The sequence below is a fragment of the Geotrypetes seraphini genome, chromosome 1, assembly GCF_902459505.1.
Source record: "Geotrypetes seraphini chromosome 1, aGeoSer1.1, whole genome shotgun sequence".
In the NCBI taxonomy this organism is placed as follows: Eukaryota; Metazoa; Chordata; class Amphibia; order Gymnophiona; family Dermophiidae; genus Geotrypetes; species Geotrypetes seraphini.
Window position 1 is genome coordinate 237,357,274 of NC_047084.1, and position 16,601 is coordinate 237,373,874.

General features: G+C 41.4%; 1 protein-coding gene across 1 annotated transcript in view; it reads left to right on the plus strand.

Moving 5' to 3' along the window:
- The window catches only part of SEL1L3 (SEL1L family member 3), a 122,424-nt gene that overhangs the window by 69,246 nt on the left and 36,577 nt on the right, over nucleotides 1-16,601 (plus strand). The window contains exons 14-15 of the mRNA XM_033948101.1: nucleotides 9,334-9,396; nucleotides 12,542-12,718. Coding sequence (XP_033803992.1) covers nucleotides 9,334-9,396; nucleotides 12,542-12,718 — 240 coding nt within the window. The remainder of the gene's footprint in view (nucleotides 1-9,333; nucleotides 9,397-12,541; nucleotides 12,719-16,601) is intronic.

A 16,601-nucleotide genomic window follows, 5' to 3' on the forward strand; every position in this document is an offset into this window, starting at 1 on the left:
ACCGGGTTTTGGATGTATTTCTAAACGACTTAGGCCCTCATACTGCCGCTCAACGTCCAAAGCTAAACGGGGCGTTTCGGGAGGCGTGTCGAGGGCGGGAGTTGGGTGGGACGTGGGCTGGCTTAGACTTAATCGTACAGCATGTATAACCAAAAGTGATATAGCCCATGATCGACGGAACTTGGACGTTGTGACTTAGACCATTTGAAACATGGTCTAAGTTACAAAACCCACCTAAACTCACCAGATATGCACTGAAAACACAAAAAACAGACCCCCACACACTACCTCAGTGGTCACTGACCCCCCACCCCCCCACCCCCATAAAAATTTTAATCACAACTTTAATATTCAGCCTCCAGACCATCATCACCTGGCTGCCTGGCATAGGAAAGCCTAGTCGTCCAACACAGAGGCAGCTTAAGTCGTCTTGGGGGTGGGTTAGGGACCCATAGAGAGGAGGACCCATGCCCATAAGCCCCTGTAATCACTGCATTGATGCTTAAACATGTGCACTGCCCTATACACCTCAAAACCCTTTTTTACTGGCATATACCGTATTTTCATGCATATAACGCACATACGTGTATAACACGCGTACGCGTATAGCGCGTGGGTCCAAACCATTTGTGTAAAAAAATTTTTATATAGCACGCACACGCGTATACCGCGCATGCTGCTATAACCTCCTCCTGCCACTCCCGCTTACTCCCTCTTCTGGCCTGCGAACCGGCATCCTCACCCCGCTCACGTCACCCCCTCCCCCGCGATCCTACATCCCCCCCAGAATCTCGGAGAGAGCGAGACCAGAAGGCTTTGAGCATGCGCAAATGCTCAAAGCCCAGTCCAGCCCGGCACAGGGAAGAGGGAGGATCTCCCTCGCACCGCCCAGCCCAGCCCAGCCCAACAAGGGAAGATCTTCGAGCACTGGCATTGGAACGTCCTGTGCATTGGTGCTGGTGCCCAATCGGGTAAGCGACCGATGTCTTTGCGGTGCTGGGGGGGATGTAGGATCGCGGGGGAGGATGCCGGTTCGCAGGGGGGATGCCGGATCGCACTGAAAAAAAAAATTTGTATAACGCGCTCACACATATAACGCACATAGTTATACTCGGTTTGTAAAATCGTGTATAACGCGCACGTTATATGCGTGAAAATACGGTAAGTGGCTCCTGCAGCCATAAGGGCTATTGGGGTGGTAGATAAGTGGGTCTAGGGGATTCTGGAGGTGGTTTGGGGGGCTCACCGTCACCTATAAGGGAGCTGTAGTGAGGAGAAGCCATGGTACCCTGTTTGTGAGGTTCACAGCAGTGCCCTGTAAGGTACCCCACTATTTAGGTGCCCTGTCTGGGTGTTCTGTACATCACTTTGCAGGCCCCTCCCACGTCCAACAGGGCTTGTTCTAGACGTTTTGGACTTGGATGGACAGTTGTACGATCAGATCTTCAGGACGTATAATTGGACGATTTTCGAAAGTCAAAAGACGTTGGACGTCTCTTTCGAAAATGGGACTTAGGCTCTTTTTGACTTTGGACGACTTGCGAAATGGACGTAAACGGACTTAGACGTCCCTTTCGATTATGCCCCTCTAAGTTTTTACATAATCAAATAATAGCACTATTTAATATATCAAAGGAAGCTTAAGCTATTCAAACTCATAAATTAGCTAAAATTAATTTTTCTAACTAAAAAAAACAACCTTTGTAAAGATTTTTTAGACCCTCAGTGGCACTACTTAGAACTCAGTATTTCTCATTGTTTTGAGCTTTACATGTCTCCTCGTCATTGGTATTTCTCTATTCTCTTATAAAGGGCTTAATGTTTAATTCATTACATTTCATTTTGCTTTTTAATTTTCTTAATGTTTATAAGCCAATACTTAGCTTGTGATCAAGTGGTCTCTGCTAAGGATGTTAATGCCGACATGGTCACAGTTCTTGGCGACAGTGGTTAGGGGTTAAGCCTTGAAAAAGCTGTCTAAGCGAAACATGTCGGCATTAACATCCCTAGCAGAGACCACTTGATCACAAGCTAAGTATAGGCTTATAAACATTAAGAAAATTAAAAAGCAGAATGAAATGTAATGAATTAAACATGTGAGCTCTTTATAAGAGAATAGAGAAATAATAGATCCAGTGACGAGGAGACATGTAAAGTTCAGAACAATTAGAAATATTGAGTTCTGAGTGGTGCCGCCGAGGGTCTAAAAAATCTTTATAAAGGTTGCTTTTTTAGCTAGAAAAATTAATTTTAGCTAATTTATAAGTTTTTACATAGGCACCTGTTAGGCGCGATTCTGAAAACGATGCATAAGAGTGATTGGCACGCAGTTGGCACCATTTTTCTAGGCGCTGGCTGATTTAGGCCGCATTTACAGAATGCAGGTACTTTCTGTGTCCCTAGTGGGCTCACAATCTTAAGTTTTTATACCTGGGGCAGTGGATGATTAAGGCGTGCTAAACACTAACACATGCGATCAAATCAAACATTTCAATTTCAATAAACTTGGATGGTTGCCACGCATTAGCATTTAACGCGCCTTAGTTAAAGGACCCCTAAATGATTTGCCCAGTTCCCCGGGATCTCAGCCCACTGAGGTGGAAGTGGCTCCGGGACGCACTTTGCCATGGTTGCACAAGGTGTAAGTGTTCCTTTTGCTGGGTGGAGGTCTTCGGTTGGCAGGGCTTGCGGAGTCACACTAACGGAGCATTGATTTTGGGTAGGACTGAGCCCACCTGTGGCTAGACTACTGCTGTGGCTAAATGTTTGAGATCTAAATCCTGGCAATGCATCAGGGCAGGCTTCGCTGCGAGGAAAGATAAAAGCTCCTTGTCACAGTTCAAATCTGAGACTACTAGAGGTAGCAGTGAATGGTGATGTGTACTGGGCAAAGGCCACTGCATGTGTCGCTCGCATGTGGATCGGCCTTGATATCAGATGTTATAGGAAGCAAAGGCTGGCTAAAGCCTGCTGTGGCCAGTTTTCTCTCTCTAGTGCTGTTGACGGATGCTTTGATAGTTTTATGGTCCTTATTCCAGGTTCCTACGCTTATCTCCATGAGTTTCAGAAATCTGTATACAGTAAGTAGTAAACAGATTACTGAAATGTGTTTGAATCATAAAGAGTAATAATACTTATTGCTCTGTACCACTTGCAGAAGGTGTCCCTTTTTTGATTAAAAAAAAAATGAATCAAATATCAAATGTGCATTATTCAGGTAATACAGTAGATAGAGCTTATTAAGTAGAGTTTGTTTTTTTTTTAGACAGATGATGATATTTGCGTAGGGACTAATTAGTGATTGAACCCTTAAATACTTAGGGCTCCTTATACTAAGGTGCGCTAGCGTTTTTAGTGCGTGCTAAAGATTAGCGCGTGCTAACCACGCGCTAAATGAAAAATACTAACACAAGCTCTATGGAGACGTTAGAGTTTAGCGCACGCGCTAAACCTGCTAGCGCACCTTAGTTAAAGGAGCCCTTAATGATTGAGGTCTTTTTTTTCTCCACTTTTATTTTGTTTGGACTGAACCTTACTAGATCTATCTACTGTATTTCCTTGATAATGCACATTTGATAAAGGTATTTCATTCATTTTTTGACACAAATATGAATCTCTTTAAAATATAGTGCATTCACACCTTTTTAAAATTACCCTAACTTGTCTGAGAAGGTAAGAAAAAAGAGGTTAGAACATAAGAACATAAGAATTGCCATCTCCGGATCAGACCCGGGGAACCGGTGATCCGCACACGCGGAGGCCCCACCAGGTGTACCCTGGCCTAGTTTGTAGTCCCCATATCACCGTATGCTTCTCAAGGGAGATGTGCATCTAATTTACCCTTAAATCCTAGAACGGTGGATTCTGCAATTACTTTCTCTGGGAGAGCATTTCAGGTGTCCACCACTCGTTGCGTGAAACAGAACTTCCTGATATTCGTCCTGGACCTGTCCCCCCTCAGCTTCAGTTTATGTTTATGTTAGCTTTCATAAACTACAAAAAATTTCAGAAAGAGGAAGACAGGCAAAAATTTTGGGAAAAGTTAAGAGAGGCTGGTTGAGTAGTAGAAGAAAAAATAGCAAATATGGTAAAACAGAGGAACAAGAAAATTTTTAGATATATTACACACTGTGCCCCAGTTGCCAGTTTGATTCAATCAAATTAATCATAGCTTTCTAAATTTTTGATATAATTCAGCTTTGAAATGGTTATTTATATAAATTTATGAACCACACTATTTACCCTTCTCCACTGAGAATATTGGCCATTTAAACCTACTCTCTGTTTTCTGTCTTTCAACCACTTCTTAGTCCATAATAGGACATTACCTCCTATTCCATGACTTTCTCAATTCCGCAGAAGTCTTTCATGTGGTACTTTGTCAAACGCCTTTTGGAAATACAAATATACAGTATCAAACCAGCTCACCTGTATCCACATATTCATTCACCCCTTCAAAGAAATGCAGTAGATTGGTGAGGCAAGATTTCTCTTGACTAAATCCATGTTGACGTTCTCTCATTAATCCATGCTTATGTATATGTTTGTCATTTTGTTCTTTATAATAATCTCTACCATTTTGCCTGGCACCGACGTCAGACTCACTGGTCTATAATTTCTCGGATCACCTCTGGAACCCTTTTTAATAAATAAACTCTGGAATTTGTTGCTGGAGATTGTGATGGGATCAGTTAGCTTAGCAGAGTTTAAAAAGGTTTGAATAATTTCCTAAAAGAGAAGTCCATAGGCCATTATTGAGAAGTCTTGGGAGAAATCCACTCCTTATTCCTAGGATAAGAAGCATAAAATCTGTTTTACTACTTGAGATCTAGCTAGGTACTTGGGACCTGGATTGGCCACTGTTGGAAACAGGATACTGGGCTTGATGGACCTTCGGTCTGTCCCAGTATGGCGATTTTTATGTTCTTATGATTAATCTAAGGAAGTACTTTTTTACAGAAAAAGTGATAGATGGTGTGGAATAATCTCCCGGTAGAGGTGGTGGGAGACAAAAACAGGCTGAATTGAAAAAAGCATGGGACAGGCACCTGGGATCTCTGAGGGAGAGGAATATAAGAACATAAGAATTGCCGCTGCTAGGTCAGACCAGTGGTTCATCGTGCTCAGCAGTCCGCTCACGTGGCGACCCTTAGGTCAAAGACCAGTGACCTAACTGAGACTAGCTTTACCTGCGTACATTTTGGAACTTGTCTAACTTTATTTTGGATCCCTGGAGGGTGTTTTCCCCTATAACAGCCTCCGGAAGAGCGTTCCAGTTTTCCACCACTCTCTGTGAATGCTGCAGATGGGCGGACTGGATGGGCCATTTGGCTTTTGTCTGCCATTATGTTTCTAAATCCAAGTGTCTTAAAAAAAAAAAGCCCCTTGTGGTCCCTTTATACATCCTTCAATACAAATATTATGTGCCATTTACAGCTGATTGGAGTAAGCAATGAGTTATAAGGAAAATTCAAACAGGGAGCAAGTTCTAATAAACTGTAACTAAAATCATATAGGATGATTTGAACTCTGCAGTTCTGAAATGCTGAAAATAATTGAACCATAAACATAAGCCTTAAGTAAAACTGTGAGAATATTTAGCTAATCAGGTCTGTCAGCAGTCAGTGTAGTCCTTAGGTTGCTTTTATTTTCCTCACAGTTGATACAGTGTTATAATTAGAGGATCTGGGTACTTACAGGTTTCCTTGTGGTTCGAAATAAATAATATTTGTACTGTATATCACAGAGTTGGGTTTTTGGTTTGGTTTTTTTTGGTTCACTCAGATCTGGATCAAGTAATATTTTGTTATATCAGAGATATTTTGAAACACAGAATCGTTTTTTAAAAAAGATGATCTTCCCTAAATTTAAAGCAAGGCTTCATTTAATGGCCGTAGAAAAATTTGAACTAGGAATGACAAGATTACATTACATTAGAGATTTCTATTCCGCCATTGCCTTGCGATTCAAGGCGAATTACAAAAGAATTACAAAAAAAAATGTATTACATGAAGAAGATGTCTGGTAATTTCTAGAGGAGATAAGGAATAGATGAGGTTGCTTTGGGGAATCGGGAAGGTATTGGGAAGTGGGAAGGAGCTAGCGGTATTAAGTCATTTGCAGGAATTTCTTGAAGAGTAGACTTTGTTTCTTTTCTGAATGTTTTGTAGTCTGGGGTCATAATTAGTAAATTGGAGATTTGGTTGTTGAGTTTTGCTGCTTGTGTGGCTAGGAGGCCATCAAATAGTTTTTTCCGTTTGACTTCTTTGATTGGACGGTACGTGAATGGAGTGTGGGTTTTCCTATGTCTGGTTGATGTATTTCAGATGAGACAGTTGTTCAGGTAGGTTGGGCTGTCTCCGTTTATGGTTTTAAATAGTAGACAGTAGAATTTGAATAGTATTCTTGCCGGAATTGGAAGCCAGTATGAGTTGAGGTATGCCTCTGTGATATGGTCATGTTTCCTCAGTGAATAGATAAGTCTCAGTGCTGTGTTTTGGACTGTTTGTAGTTGTTTTATCATTGTTTCTGGGCAGGAAAGGTAGAGAATGTTGCAATAGTCTAAAAGACCTAGGACTAGGGATTGTACTAAAAGCCGGAATTGTGTTCTTTCGAAGAATTTTTGAACTTGTCTTAAGTTTCTCATAACTGCGAATGATTTCTGTATTGTTTTATTGATTTGTGGTTGCATGGTGCAGCATCTATCTATTGTCATTCCTAGTAGTTTTAGTGTGGGTTGAATGGGGTAATTGATTGAATTAATTTCTATATTGGTTATGGTTGGGACTTTGTTATTTTCGAGGAAGATGAATTTTGTTATGTCTGGGTTCAGCTTCAGTTTATGATCTCTCATCCATGTTACTACCGTTTCTAGTGTTCGGTGTAGTGTGTCTGTCATAGAAGGCACAGGTTGATCAAAAGGTATGAGAATGGTGATGTCATCTGCATAGCTATATGAAGTTAGGCCTAGTTTGTCCAGGCAGGTGCCGAGGGAGGCAGTATAGAGATTGAGGAGAGTAGGGGATAGTGATCCTTGGGGTACACCGCAGGGGTTGGACCAAGGTTCTGATTTTTCTTTGTCCAACTTTACTCTGTAGGTTCTGGATTTGAGGAATCCTTCAAACCATTAGTATACTTATTAGTGATACCTATTGTGTCCAAAATTTGCAGTAGGATGTTATGGTCTACCAGGTCAAATGCTGTGGTCTGATCCAGTTGTATGAGCAGCATTTTTTTGCCTGTGCTGAGGTGCTGTCTAGCTGTGTCAACAAGGGAGCCTAGTAGCCTGTGCTGAAGTTGGTTCCGAAGCAGGATTGCATGGGGTGGAGTATGTTGTGGTCTTCCAGATAGTTGGTGAGGAGTTTGGCTACTAGCCCTTCTGTTAGTTTGACATAGAGAGGTATTGAGATAATGGGTCTGTAATTGGATGGTTGATCCGTTGCTCCTTTAGGGTCTTTTAGGATCGGTGTAACAACAATTTCGCTGAGGTCAGTTGGGAAGAGGCCATCTGTGAGCATGGTTTGTATCCATTGTAGGAGTAGGGCATGAAATTTCATGCTGGAGGTTTTTAAGAGATATGGTGGGCAGTGGTTGAGGTCACATGATGCGTGGCTGTACTTTCTGTAGAATTTGTTAAGATCGGACCATTGTATAGTGGGGAAGTGGAACCAGGTTCTGTCTGCAGCTGTTAATTATTTTTCTGTGGGGGGTATTGTGATTTCTATTAGGTGGTTTGGGGTACCGTTGAAGGTAGCTCTGGCATTTGTAATTTTGTTCTTGAAGTGTTCCGCTAAGAGGGTGGCTGGGGGGCGGGGGGGTATTGTTAGTGGTCAGGTAGGGTTTGGTGTCAGTTAGATCTTTTAGTATTTGAAATAGTTTTTTGGTGTCTTGAGTTTCTGTGCCTATTAATTTGGTGAAGTGTGCTTTTCTCTTATCCTTTAGTTGTAGTTTGTAATGTTTGTTTAGTTTTTTCCAGGTGGTTTTTGTATGTTCTAGGTTAGTTTTTCTCCATTTTCTTTCTAGTCGTCTACATTGTCTTTTGAGTAGGAGTAATTTGTTGTCAAACCATTGGTCTGATCGTCTGCGGGTTCTAGTTTTGGTTTGTAATGGGGCTAGTTCATCAAGGGTGAGAGTTCTCAGTTTGCACCAATGTGAAACGAAGTCTTTGGGGATGCATTCCTGTATTGTATCATCTATTTTATTCCAGAATTTGATTGGCTCGATGTATACGCGTGAGATGTAGGTTACTTTTTTGGATTTTGGTGTGGTTTTGTTTTTGGTCCAGTTGATGTTGAAGGAGTATATGTAGTGGTCTGACTAGAGGGTTCGGGACCATATTCCATTAGATGTATGAATTTCTGATAGAGATGGTTGATGGGTCATGAAGGCTGCGATGTCAAGCTGGTGACCTTTCTCATGAGTGGTTTGTGGTCTAAAATCTGGAATAATAAGGCATCAAGAAATAAAAGGAAGTTATCTACTTGTTTGGATGATTGGTCTTCAAGGTGTAGGTTTAGATTTCCTAGGATTAGGTTTCAGGTTGCTGTTAGTGAGTTTCTGTATCTGAAGGCTTCAAGTTCAGGCCTTACTTTGGTCCAGTTTCCTGGTGTTATATAACAGAGCATGCAGTTTAGTGAACTTTTTAGTGTGGAGCATGAGAGTTGGCAGGCTAGAAGGTCCATGTATGGGGTGGATGTTTTTTCAAGTATATTTAGGGTTAGGGATTCTTTGATTAAGATTGCTAGTCCTCCTCCTCTTTTTTTCTCTCTGCAGACTACTGTTATTTTGTATCCCGGTGGGCAGACTTCAGTTATTCTAGGATCTAGTCTAGGTTTTAGTTTTTTATCCAGTTTTGGATATGTTCTGTTTTTGGGCCTACAGCTCTGATGCTTAAGTAGGCACATGCAAATGTGGTGAGCTCTGTTTGAGGGTTGTGGGTCGTTATTGGGTAGATGAGAGAACTAGGGTGAGGGTGAGGTTTGGTCCTGTGGTTTGTTGGTCTTCTTCCCCATGTTGGAGTGATGGAGTGTTGAATATCGGTCTGGTGATTTGAGCTTATGTCTATTGATATTCTCCTGGTTGGGTGGTGGATTTTGTTCATAGTTGAACTGGTGGGTGTTGGGAAAGGTTGTTTGCTACTGCCTTCTAGCTTTTTAAGAGAAGGATTATCTGTAAGATGGATTTGCAGCTTTGAATCAGAAATAGCTATCAGCTAAGCAGAACTGGGCTCACCTTTTGCTATATCATAGAGCTGAGAGCTGCAAACCTGTCAATCTCCTTTTGTCTGGAATAATACTGTTGCATCATAATGCTGAATTTTATTTCATTGTTTAGGGTCAAGGAGTGACAAAGAACCGAAGACTGGCTTTGCAACTTATGAAAAAAGCAGCCTCCAAGGTAAGACAAACAAACAAAAAACTTTTTACTACGGTTCACTGAAATCTGGGCTTATTGTGCTCTCATGTGGGAATTTCCTGTGCATTAACCCCAGATTTACCACAACATATTTTGTAGGCATTTTCTTTTTTTTCCCAGGTCTTGTGCTAATGTTCACATTAGCACATTATACCTGTAAACATTACCCATGGAGCATGTATCACATCCTACTTAGGAAGGACTAATGGCATCCACATTATCCTGCGTTATCCAGTTAGTGTGTGCTGATCAGAATGTGTTAGTGAGATAACACTTCCATACATTTTCCTCTTTTTCCAGGGCCCCTGTGTTGTTCAATATGTTGTGTTTATGGTGTCCCACGTGTTCTTGTAGCCTTTTCACCTATGTATTAAGAAAGGCTATAAGAACCACAGCACAAACAAATCAGCTACAGCCCTCCATGCAGTGAAAACTGGTTACACTATCAGATCCAACAAAAGAAACAAAAAGAAGACCGTTGGTGGCACAGAAAGATCAAAGAAGTGGTAGAATGAACAAGACACACTCTCACAACCTCAGTGAAGACCAAGGTCTCAACATAAAGAAAGCTCAGCGACTATGCAAGATACATTTAACAACCCAGAAACTAGTACAGAGGACCAATGACTTTTCCCACCTTCAAGAGTTTAAATCGATTGGATAGAGACCAACGACTTTTCCTGCCTTCAAGAGTTCAAAATTGATTAGACAGAGATTGACGATTTTGCCCACCTTGAAGAGTTTAAATATGATTGGACAGACATAAATCCGGAAAGGGAACCAGCACATAGCATCACCCTTAGGAAAGCCACAGAAAGTTGGCTGAAACCCACCTGGATAGCTGCAAGAGCATAATACCAGCCACAGAAACCTAAAAGAATATACACCCAAAGATTTATATAAGTAAAAAAGGGCCCCTTTTAGTAAACTGTGGAAGAGCTAATTACCACAGCCAAGTGAGGTAAATGCTACAATGCTTATTCAATTCCTATGAGCGTCGGCGCATTTACCTCGCTGGCCAGTGGTAAGAAGCTCTTCCGCGATTTAGTAAAACCCACTGAAAAATGATAAACTAGTTTTAAGGAGCAGATGCTGCCGCAGCAGTTGATTTCAGAGGGTTTCCAAATAGTGGCCTAGAATTCAGAAACGCAGTGAAATGGGAAGATTCAAAAAAATATATATTTGTTAGACTGGAATTTAGTTACGCAGTTACGTGGAAAATTCTACCAAGAAGGTCTCAAGAGTAATAATAAAAATTACTGCTTCCTTTTCTCGTTTGCCACAGCTACATCAGAAAATGCACAGATTTTGCAATTTTGAAACAGGAGGTAAATTTTTCTGGCATATTTAGGATTTTCTACCTCCAAAACACTGATATGAATTAGAGAATGGCACGGGGACATATTTTTCCCTGTCCCCGCAGGGACTCATTTCCCATCCCGTCCCCGCACGTTCTTTTCCTGTCCCTGCCCCATTCCTGCAATCTCCGTCCTCATCTGCACAAGCCTCAAACACTTTAAAATCATAAGTGTTTGAGACTTGTGCGGTTACAGGAATGGGGCAAGGACAGGGACAGCGAGAAAGCTCACGGGGATGGGACGGGGAAATTGAGTTTCTGCGGGGACGGGGACAAATTTGTCCCCGTGTCATTCTCTAATATGAATATAACAGTAGGCAGTTTTGGAAAGTTGATAAAGCACAATACCTATGCTTAACCCCATTCCCAGCTTTCCTATTATTCAGAGCATTGAATCGGAGCACAACACTAAGGCCCAGATTCTGTAACCAGCACCATCGTCAGCGGCTGCCTTAAACTCAGCCGCCGACCGCCTGTGAATCACGCCGGGTTCAGAATCGTGTCTCCAGCAAAGGTAGGCACCAGAAATGTAGGTCAGCGTTTTCATGGCTTACATTTCCTGCACCTATCTATGATGTGAATCGCACCTATGGAGGCACTTTAGGTTGCCTAACGCCATTTCCGGCATTAGCCACGCCCACGGTGGCATTCAGAGGCCTAAAGCACCTCCGTAGGCGCGATTCCGACACCGCGTTTTTAGGCGCCAGTAGGTGACTTAAAACACGGTTTAAAATGTTGTTTGAACAGCATTTTTAACTGAGATTGGGTGGCTACCAGCGCCTAAAATATTGGCGCCAATTCAAGAACATAAGAATAGCCTTACTGGGTCAGACTAATGGTCCATCAAGCCCAGTAGCCCGTTCTCCCGGTGGCCAATCCAGGTCACTTGTACCTGGCCAAAACCCAAGGTGTAGCAACATTCCATGCTACTGATCCAGGGCAAGCAGTGGCTTCCCCATGTATTTTTCCTCCAGGAAATTGACCAAACCTTTCTTAAAACCAGCTACGCTATCCGCTCTTACCACATCCTCTGGCAACGCGTTCCTGAGCTAAACTATTCTCTGAGTGGAAAAAAATTTCCTCCTATTGGTTTTAAAAGTATTTCCGTGTGACTTCATCGAGTGTCCCCTAGTCTTTGTAATTTTTGACAGAGTGAAAAATCGATCCACTTATACCCGTTCTACTCCACTCAGGATTTTGTAGATTTCAATCATATCTCCCCTCAGCCGTCTCTTTTCCAAGCTGAAAAGCCCTAACCATTTTAGTCTTTCCTCATGTGGTGTACTTAGAATTTGGAAAGGCTTCATTATGGTTTCACATGTGCAACTCATATACCAACAGAGCACTCTAAACTCACGACAGAGTGAGAAACTGGTTGAGTGGAATACAACAAAGGGTAGTAGTGAATGGAGTTCACTCTGAGGATCTATTTTTGTGTGTCTGTTTATTTTTATTATTATTTTTCATATTTTTGACTTAGCATTTGAATTCCTATTTTGAATAATTGAGTACTATTGGGAATTCAATATATATTTTGTTGTCTCCTGAGTGTTTTTTTTACTTGCCATAGGGATCAGCCTTTGGTCCAGATTTCTGGGATCACTCCTGACCCTAAAAGGCATTACAAAGGTCAGATAGATTCAACTTGCTCCACATTAAAATAAACTCTTCCAATATTCAGCGCTTGGCTGTCGGTGGTTTTGCTCTCTTAAACCTCTTTGAAAATCTGTTCCAATGTGTCTAAATGCCGTTTTTATTTTATGCATTTAGGGATTGCATCAGGCAATAAATGGCTTGGGCTGGTATTACCATGCATTTAAGAAAGACTATGGCAAAGCTGCAAAGTTCTGGAGAAAGGCAGACAGAATGGGAAATATAGATTCAGCGTACAATCTTGGAACCCTGTACTTAGATGGACTTTACCCTGGACAGCCTGAAAGAAATGAAGTGAGTACTGAATTGCTGAAGACGTAGTTTCTTCCTTGGTCTCTAATTATATTTTCTGCTGTATTTATCACAGGTTTATTTCTGGTCATGTTTGCCTTGCACTTGACCAAGAATAAACTTGATAGAGCTTAGTGAGAAATAAGAGCATCTGAAATATAGAGAGCACCCTCAGATTCTATATAGATTGTTCAAAGTTGGGCACCCAAAATTGGCCATGGAGTGCAGATGATTTTCTGATAATTATATGTTAATGTTTGTATGATTTTATTTGTCTTATTGAATTATGTATGTAATGATATAAACTGTTTCGGTTTAAATGGTATATAAAATTTTAAAATAAAATAAATAAATAATTAGTAATCAATTGCTGAAGTTAAGTAGAGCTCATTGGCACTAATTTGGATTTACATATGCAACTGCACAATGGCGTATTAAGGGGGGGGGCAGACTGCCCTGGGCACCAACTTGGTGGGGGCACAGACACTTCTCATGCCCTCCCTTCCCTGTACCCACTTTAAATCTTCGCCAGCATGAGCAACTACTCGGATCTGCTGTTTGCGCTGGCCTCGCCCTCTCTAAAATCACTTCCAGGTCACGGGGCCAGGAAGTGATGTCAGAGGGAATTCCAATGCTGGTGTGAGCAGCAGGCCAGAGAAACTGATCATGCTGGCGAAGATTTAAAGAGGTATGAGGCAGATAAGGGAGGGTGCGAGTGTGAGGATGGAGGGTGGGGGTGGAGAGGAGGGTGCCTCTACCTTTGCTATGCCACTGCATCTGCCTACATGTTATTCTATAATGCTGCATTATAGAATAACACTAAGATTTACTTAGTCCTTGTGCCCAAAGTTGGGCACAGGAATATGCTCTGTTATTCTATAAAGTGCGTTCAGTCTGGAATGCCCTTTATAAAGAAGCGCTTAGCGGAACGTTTTCACAGTGCTTAAATTTGAGCACCATTTACTGAATCTGGTCTTTTGCACAGAAGTGATGTCGAAATACAAAAGCACTATTCTATAAGGGCTCATTTAAGTAGCATAGCTCCTAAATGCAAAGAACTAGTCCACAAAATAATTCTTTTATTTCCGCCGGTCCATAGGTGTAAAAAGGTTGAAGAACACTGCTCTATCGGACAATGAAAATGTTCAGACTCATGGTATCTCTGACTTAATTTCATAGCTCGGCATCTCTGTCTGTTTCTATATCTTTTCATGTATATACCTTTGTGGTTCTCTGGTATCCTTCTTTTTATTTCTGTTTTGTTTCTTGTTTTCTTTGTCATTTTCGTTTACCAGTATATATTTCGGTACTTTATTTTTCTTCTTTCCATATCTGTCTACCCCCTTTGCCTAGTTATCTTTCCTTCTATCTTCTAGTCATATTCATCCTTTGTAGTCTCCCCTAATTCTACCTCCTCATCCTCTTCCCCTGGCACACTCTTCCCATATTCCTTCCAGTCCCATTGTGAGTGTTCTGTTCCTCTTTCATGCTTTCTCTTCATGTGGTTTAAACTCCTCTTCTTTCTCCTACACACAACTGTCATAATCACCTTTTTTTTCTGCAACTATCTTTTCTCCCTCACCCCTACCCTTTCCTCTTTCCCAAGCACATGATCCATGCCCCAGAGGCAATATTCATCTCCTAAAGCCCCCAATACATGATCCATGAACCCTCAAAGGCAAACCCTCCTAGATGCAGTATACAGTAGGTGTGTTAATATATGTGTATGTGTGTGTATATGTATATATATATATATATATATATAGTGTATATAATATATAGTACCTCTGTGCATGAGCTCCCAATCATACACTTGATCTTCTTCATACACCTGTCCAGTCCTCCCTGTCATACACCTGTCCACACTCCCATTCACATACCAAAGGTCTCCCCATACACCTTCCACAGTACCAGAGCCCCCTATCTCCAGTTCTCCCCCCTCCTCCCATCAACTGTACCCGCATTTAAAAGCTGCTGCTCATTTTCTTGATTGCTTTCAATAATCTGCCCACATCTTCCATCACCACCACCACTACAACCTTTGGCCTGCTCATGCTTAGAATCTGTGATAGTCTTCAATCAAAAATTTTAATAAACTTGAAACTATTGTTCTGCTGCAGGAGAGAGAGAACAATGCTGTTTTTTCCCCTATACCCACAGGCCTGGAAACAGTTTCTCTTTTCTGTAAAGCACATTAGGCCCAATCCTCCCTAACAATGTCAGCATGAGCAGCACTTAATAGAGCACCAATTTCTATGACATACTGACTCAGTCTCACAAGACTGTTCTTGCACAGCATGGGAAGTTAACAGGCTATTAAGCACTGTTCCTGCTGCTGGCTTGGCGGAAGATTGGGAAGAAAAGGCAGCCAATTGGTAAAGAGTGGAGAAGAATCAAAAGAATGGGATTGGCCTTGCCAATTCACTAAAGAGAAAGAGAAGAATGTCCTGTGGTTCTATGGAATTGGGGACAAGTAGTTATGGCAGGCAGCCTAGCTAAGAACTCTCATCTGAACTCAGAGCAAAGCTCTGAAAATCAGGGGCATCTGGTTACCTTATTTTCTGTGCATGTGTGGATATTGAGCTCTATATTTTCCTCCTCCTTTTAGTTTCCATTTTAATCAAAGTTAGCCTATTGAGCCTACCCAGGGTTTCTCTCCTGTTTTCATATTTTCTTAATTCAGCCCCTGCTAAGGGGGCAATGCCTAGCTTTGACAGTTTATAGGATAAGTTAGAATTAAGTGGGGCAGTTGAACTCCAACTCTGAAGTCTCAAATAGCTAAAAACACAAAAAACACATTATCAGGGTGACCATTTTGTGAACTTTGAATTAGTTGTATCTTCTCTGTGTCACAAGAACAGTTGTTTTCAAAGAATGACTCCAAATAGCCCAGTAGCTAAAGATAAACTACACACGAAGGAGATTAAGAAACATTATCAGATGTTAAGGAGAGGAAGTGGGCAATAATTCACCTGTAATGCTTGTGTACAAAGCCACAGCTCCTAGTCACTGTGGTAACAGAATGATATCTGCCAAGTCTGAAACAAAACAAGAATTCTAATCTCACCAGATGATGAGATTTGCTGAAAGTGCACTTGTGGTTTTGAGACTGTCTACAAAACCAGTTGTTTCAGCAAAAGAGGCCAGCAGAAGGTAAAGGGGGCCTTGTGGTGTATATAGATCTGCAGACATGGCCTGACTGAGAAACAAAGGGTCAAATTCTGCCATAGGCACCGCTAAGCAATAGGTGCCAATCTTAAAACTTAGGCGCCTGTAATTTAGGCCAAGGTTTTGAAAGCCTACATTCCTGGCGCCTATGTTTGATGGGAATCATGTCAACAGATGTTCATTTCAGGTTCATTTCAGGTGTAAACCACACTTACTTTGACCTTATTCGCCATTAGACACATCTGTAGATGCGATTACAGTGTCCTTTTTTGTAGGCACCTACATTTTTTAAATGACATTTTAATTGGTGTTGAAAGATGTGGTCAATTATCGCGCCGATTAACACCAATTAAAATGATTAAGTTAGGTGGCAGTAAGGTGTCTACCACCGCCTAACTTACGGCACTGTTTAGAGAATTTGGGCCAAAATGTATGATTTTTTTTTTTTTTTTGCATGGAAGAAAATCCTCCCATAATCTGTCAAATGGGCAGATTATCCAAGGAGAGTCCCATCATGTATTAAAATGATCACATACATACATGCTAATCCCTCTCTAAAGCCTCTTTTTATTCCTGATAAAGTTACATGCATATACCCTGTATATGCAGAACTGTACCCACATTTGGATTTGAGATTTAGAAAGGCAGTTATTAAGCTGCAGTAAAACACATTTTACCATAGCTTGATTTACCATGGGAGTCATTAAATTGCAGTATC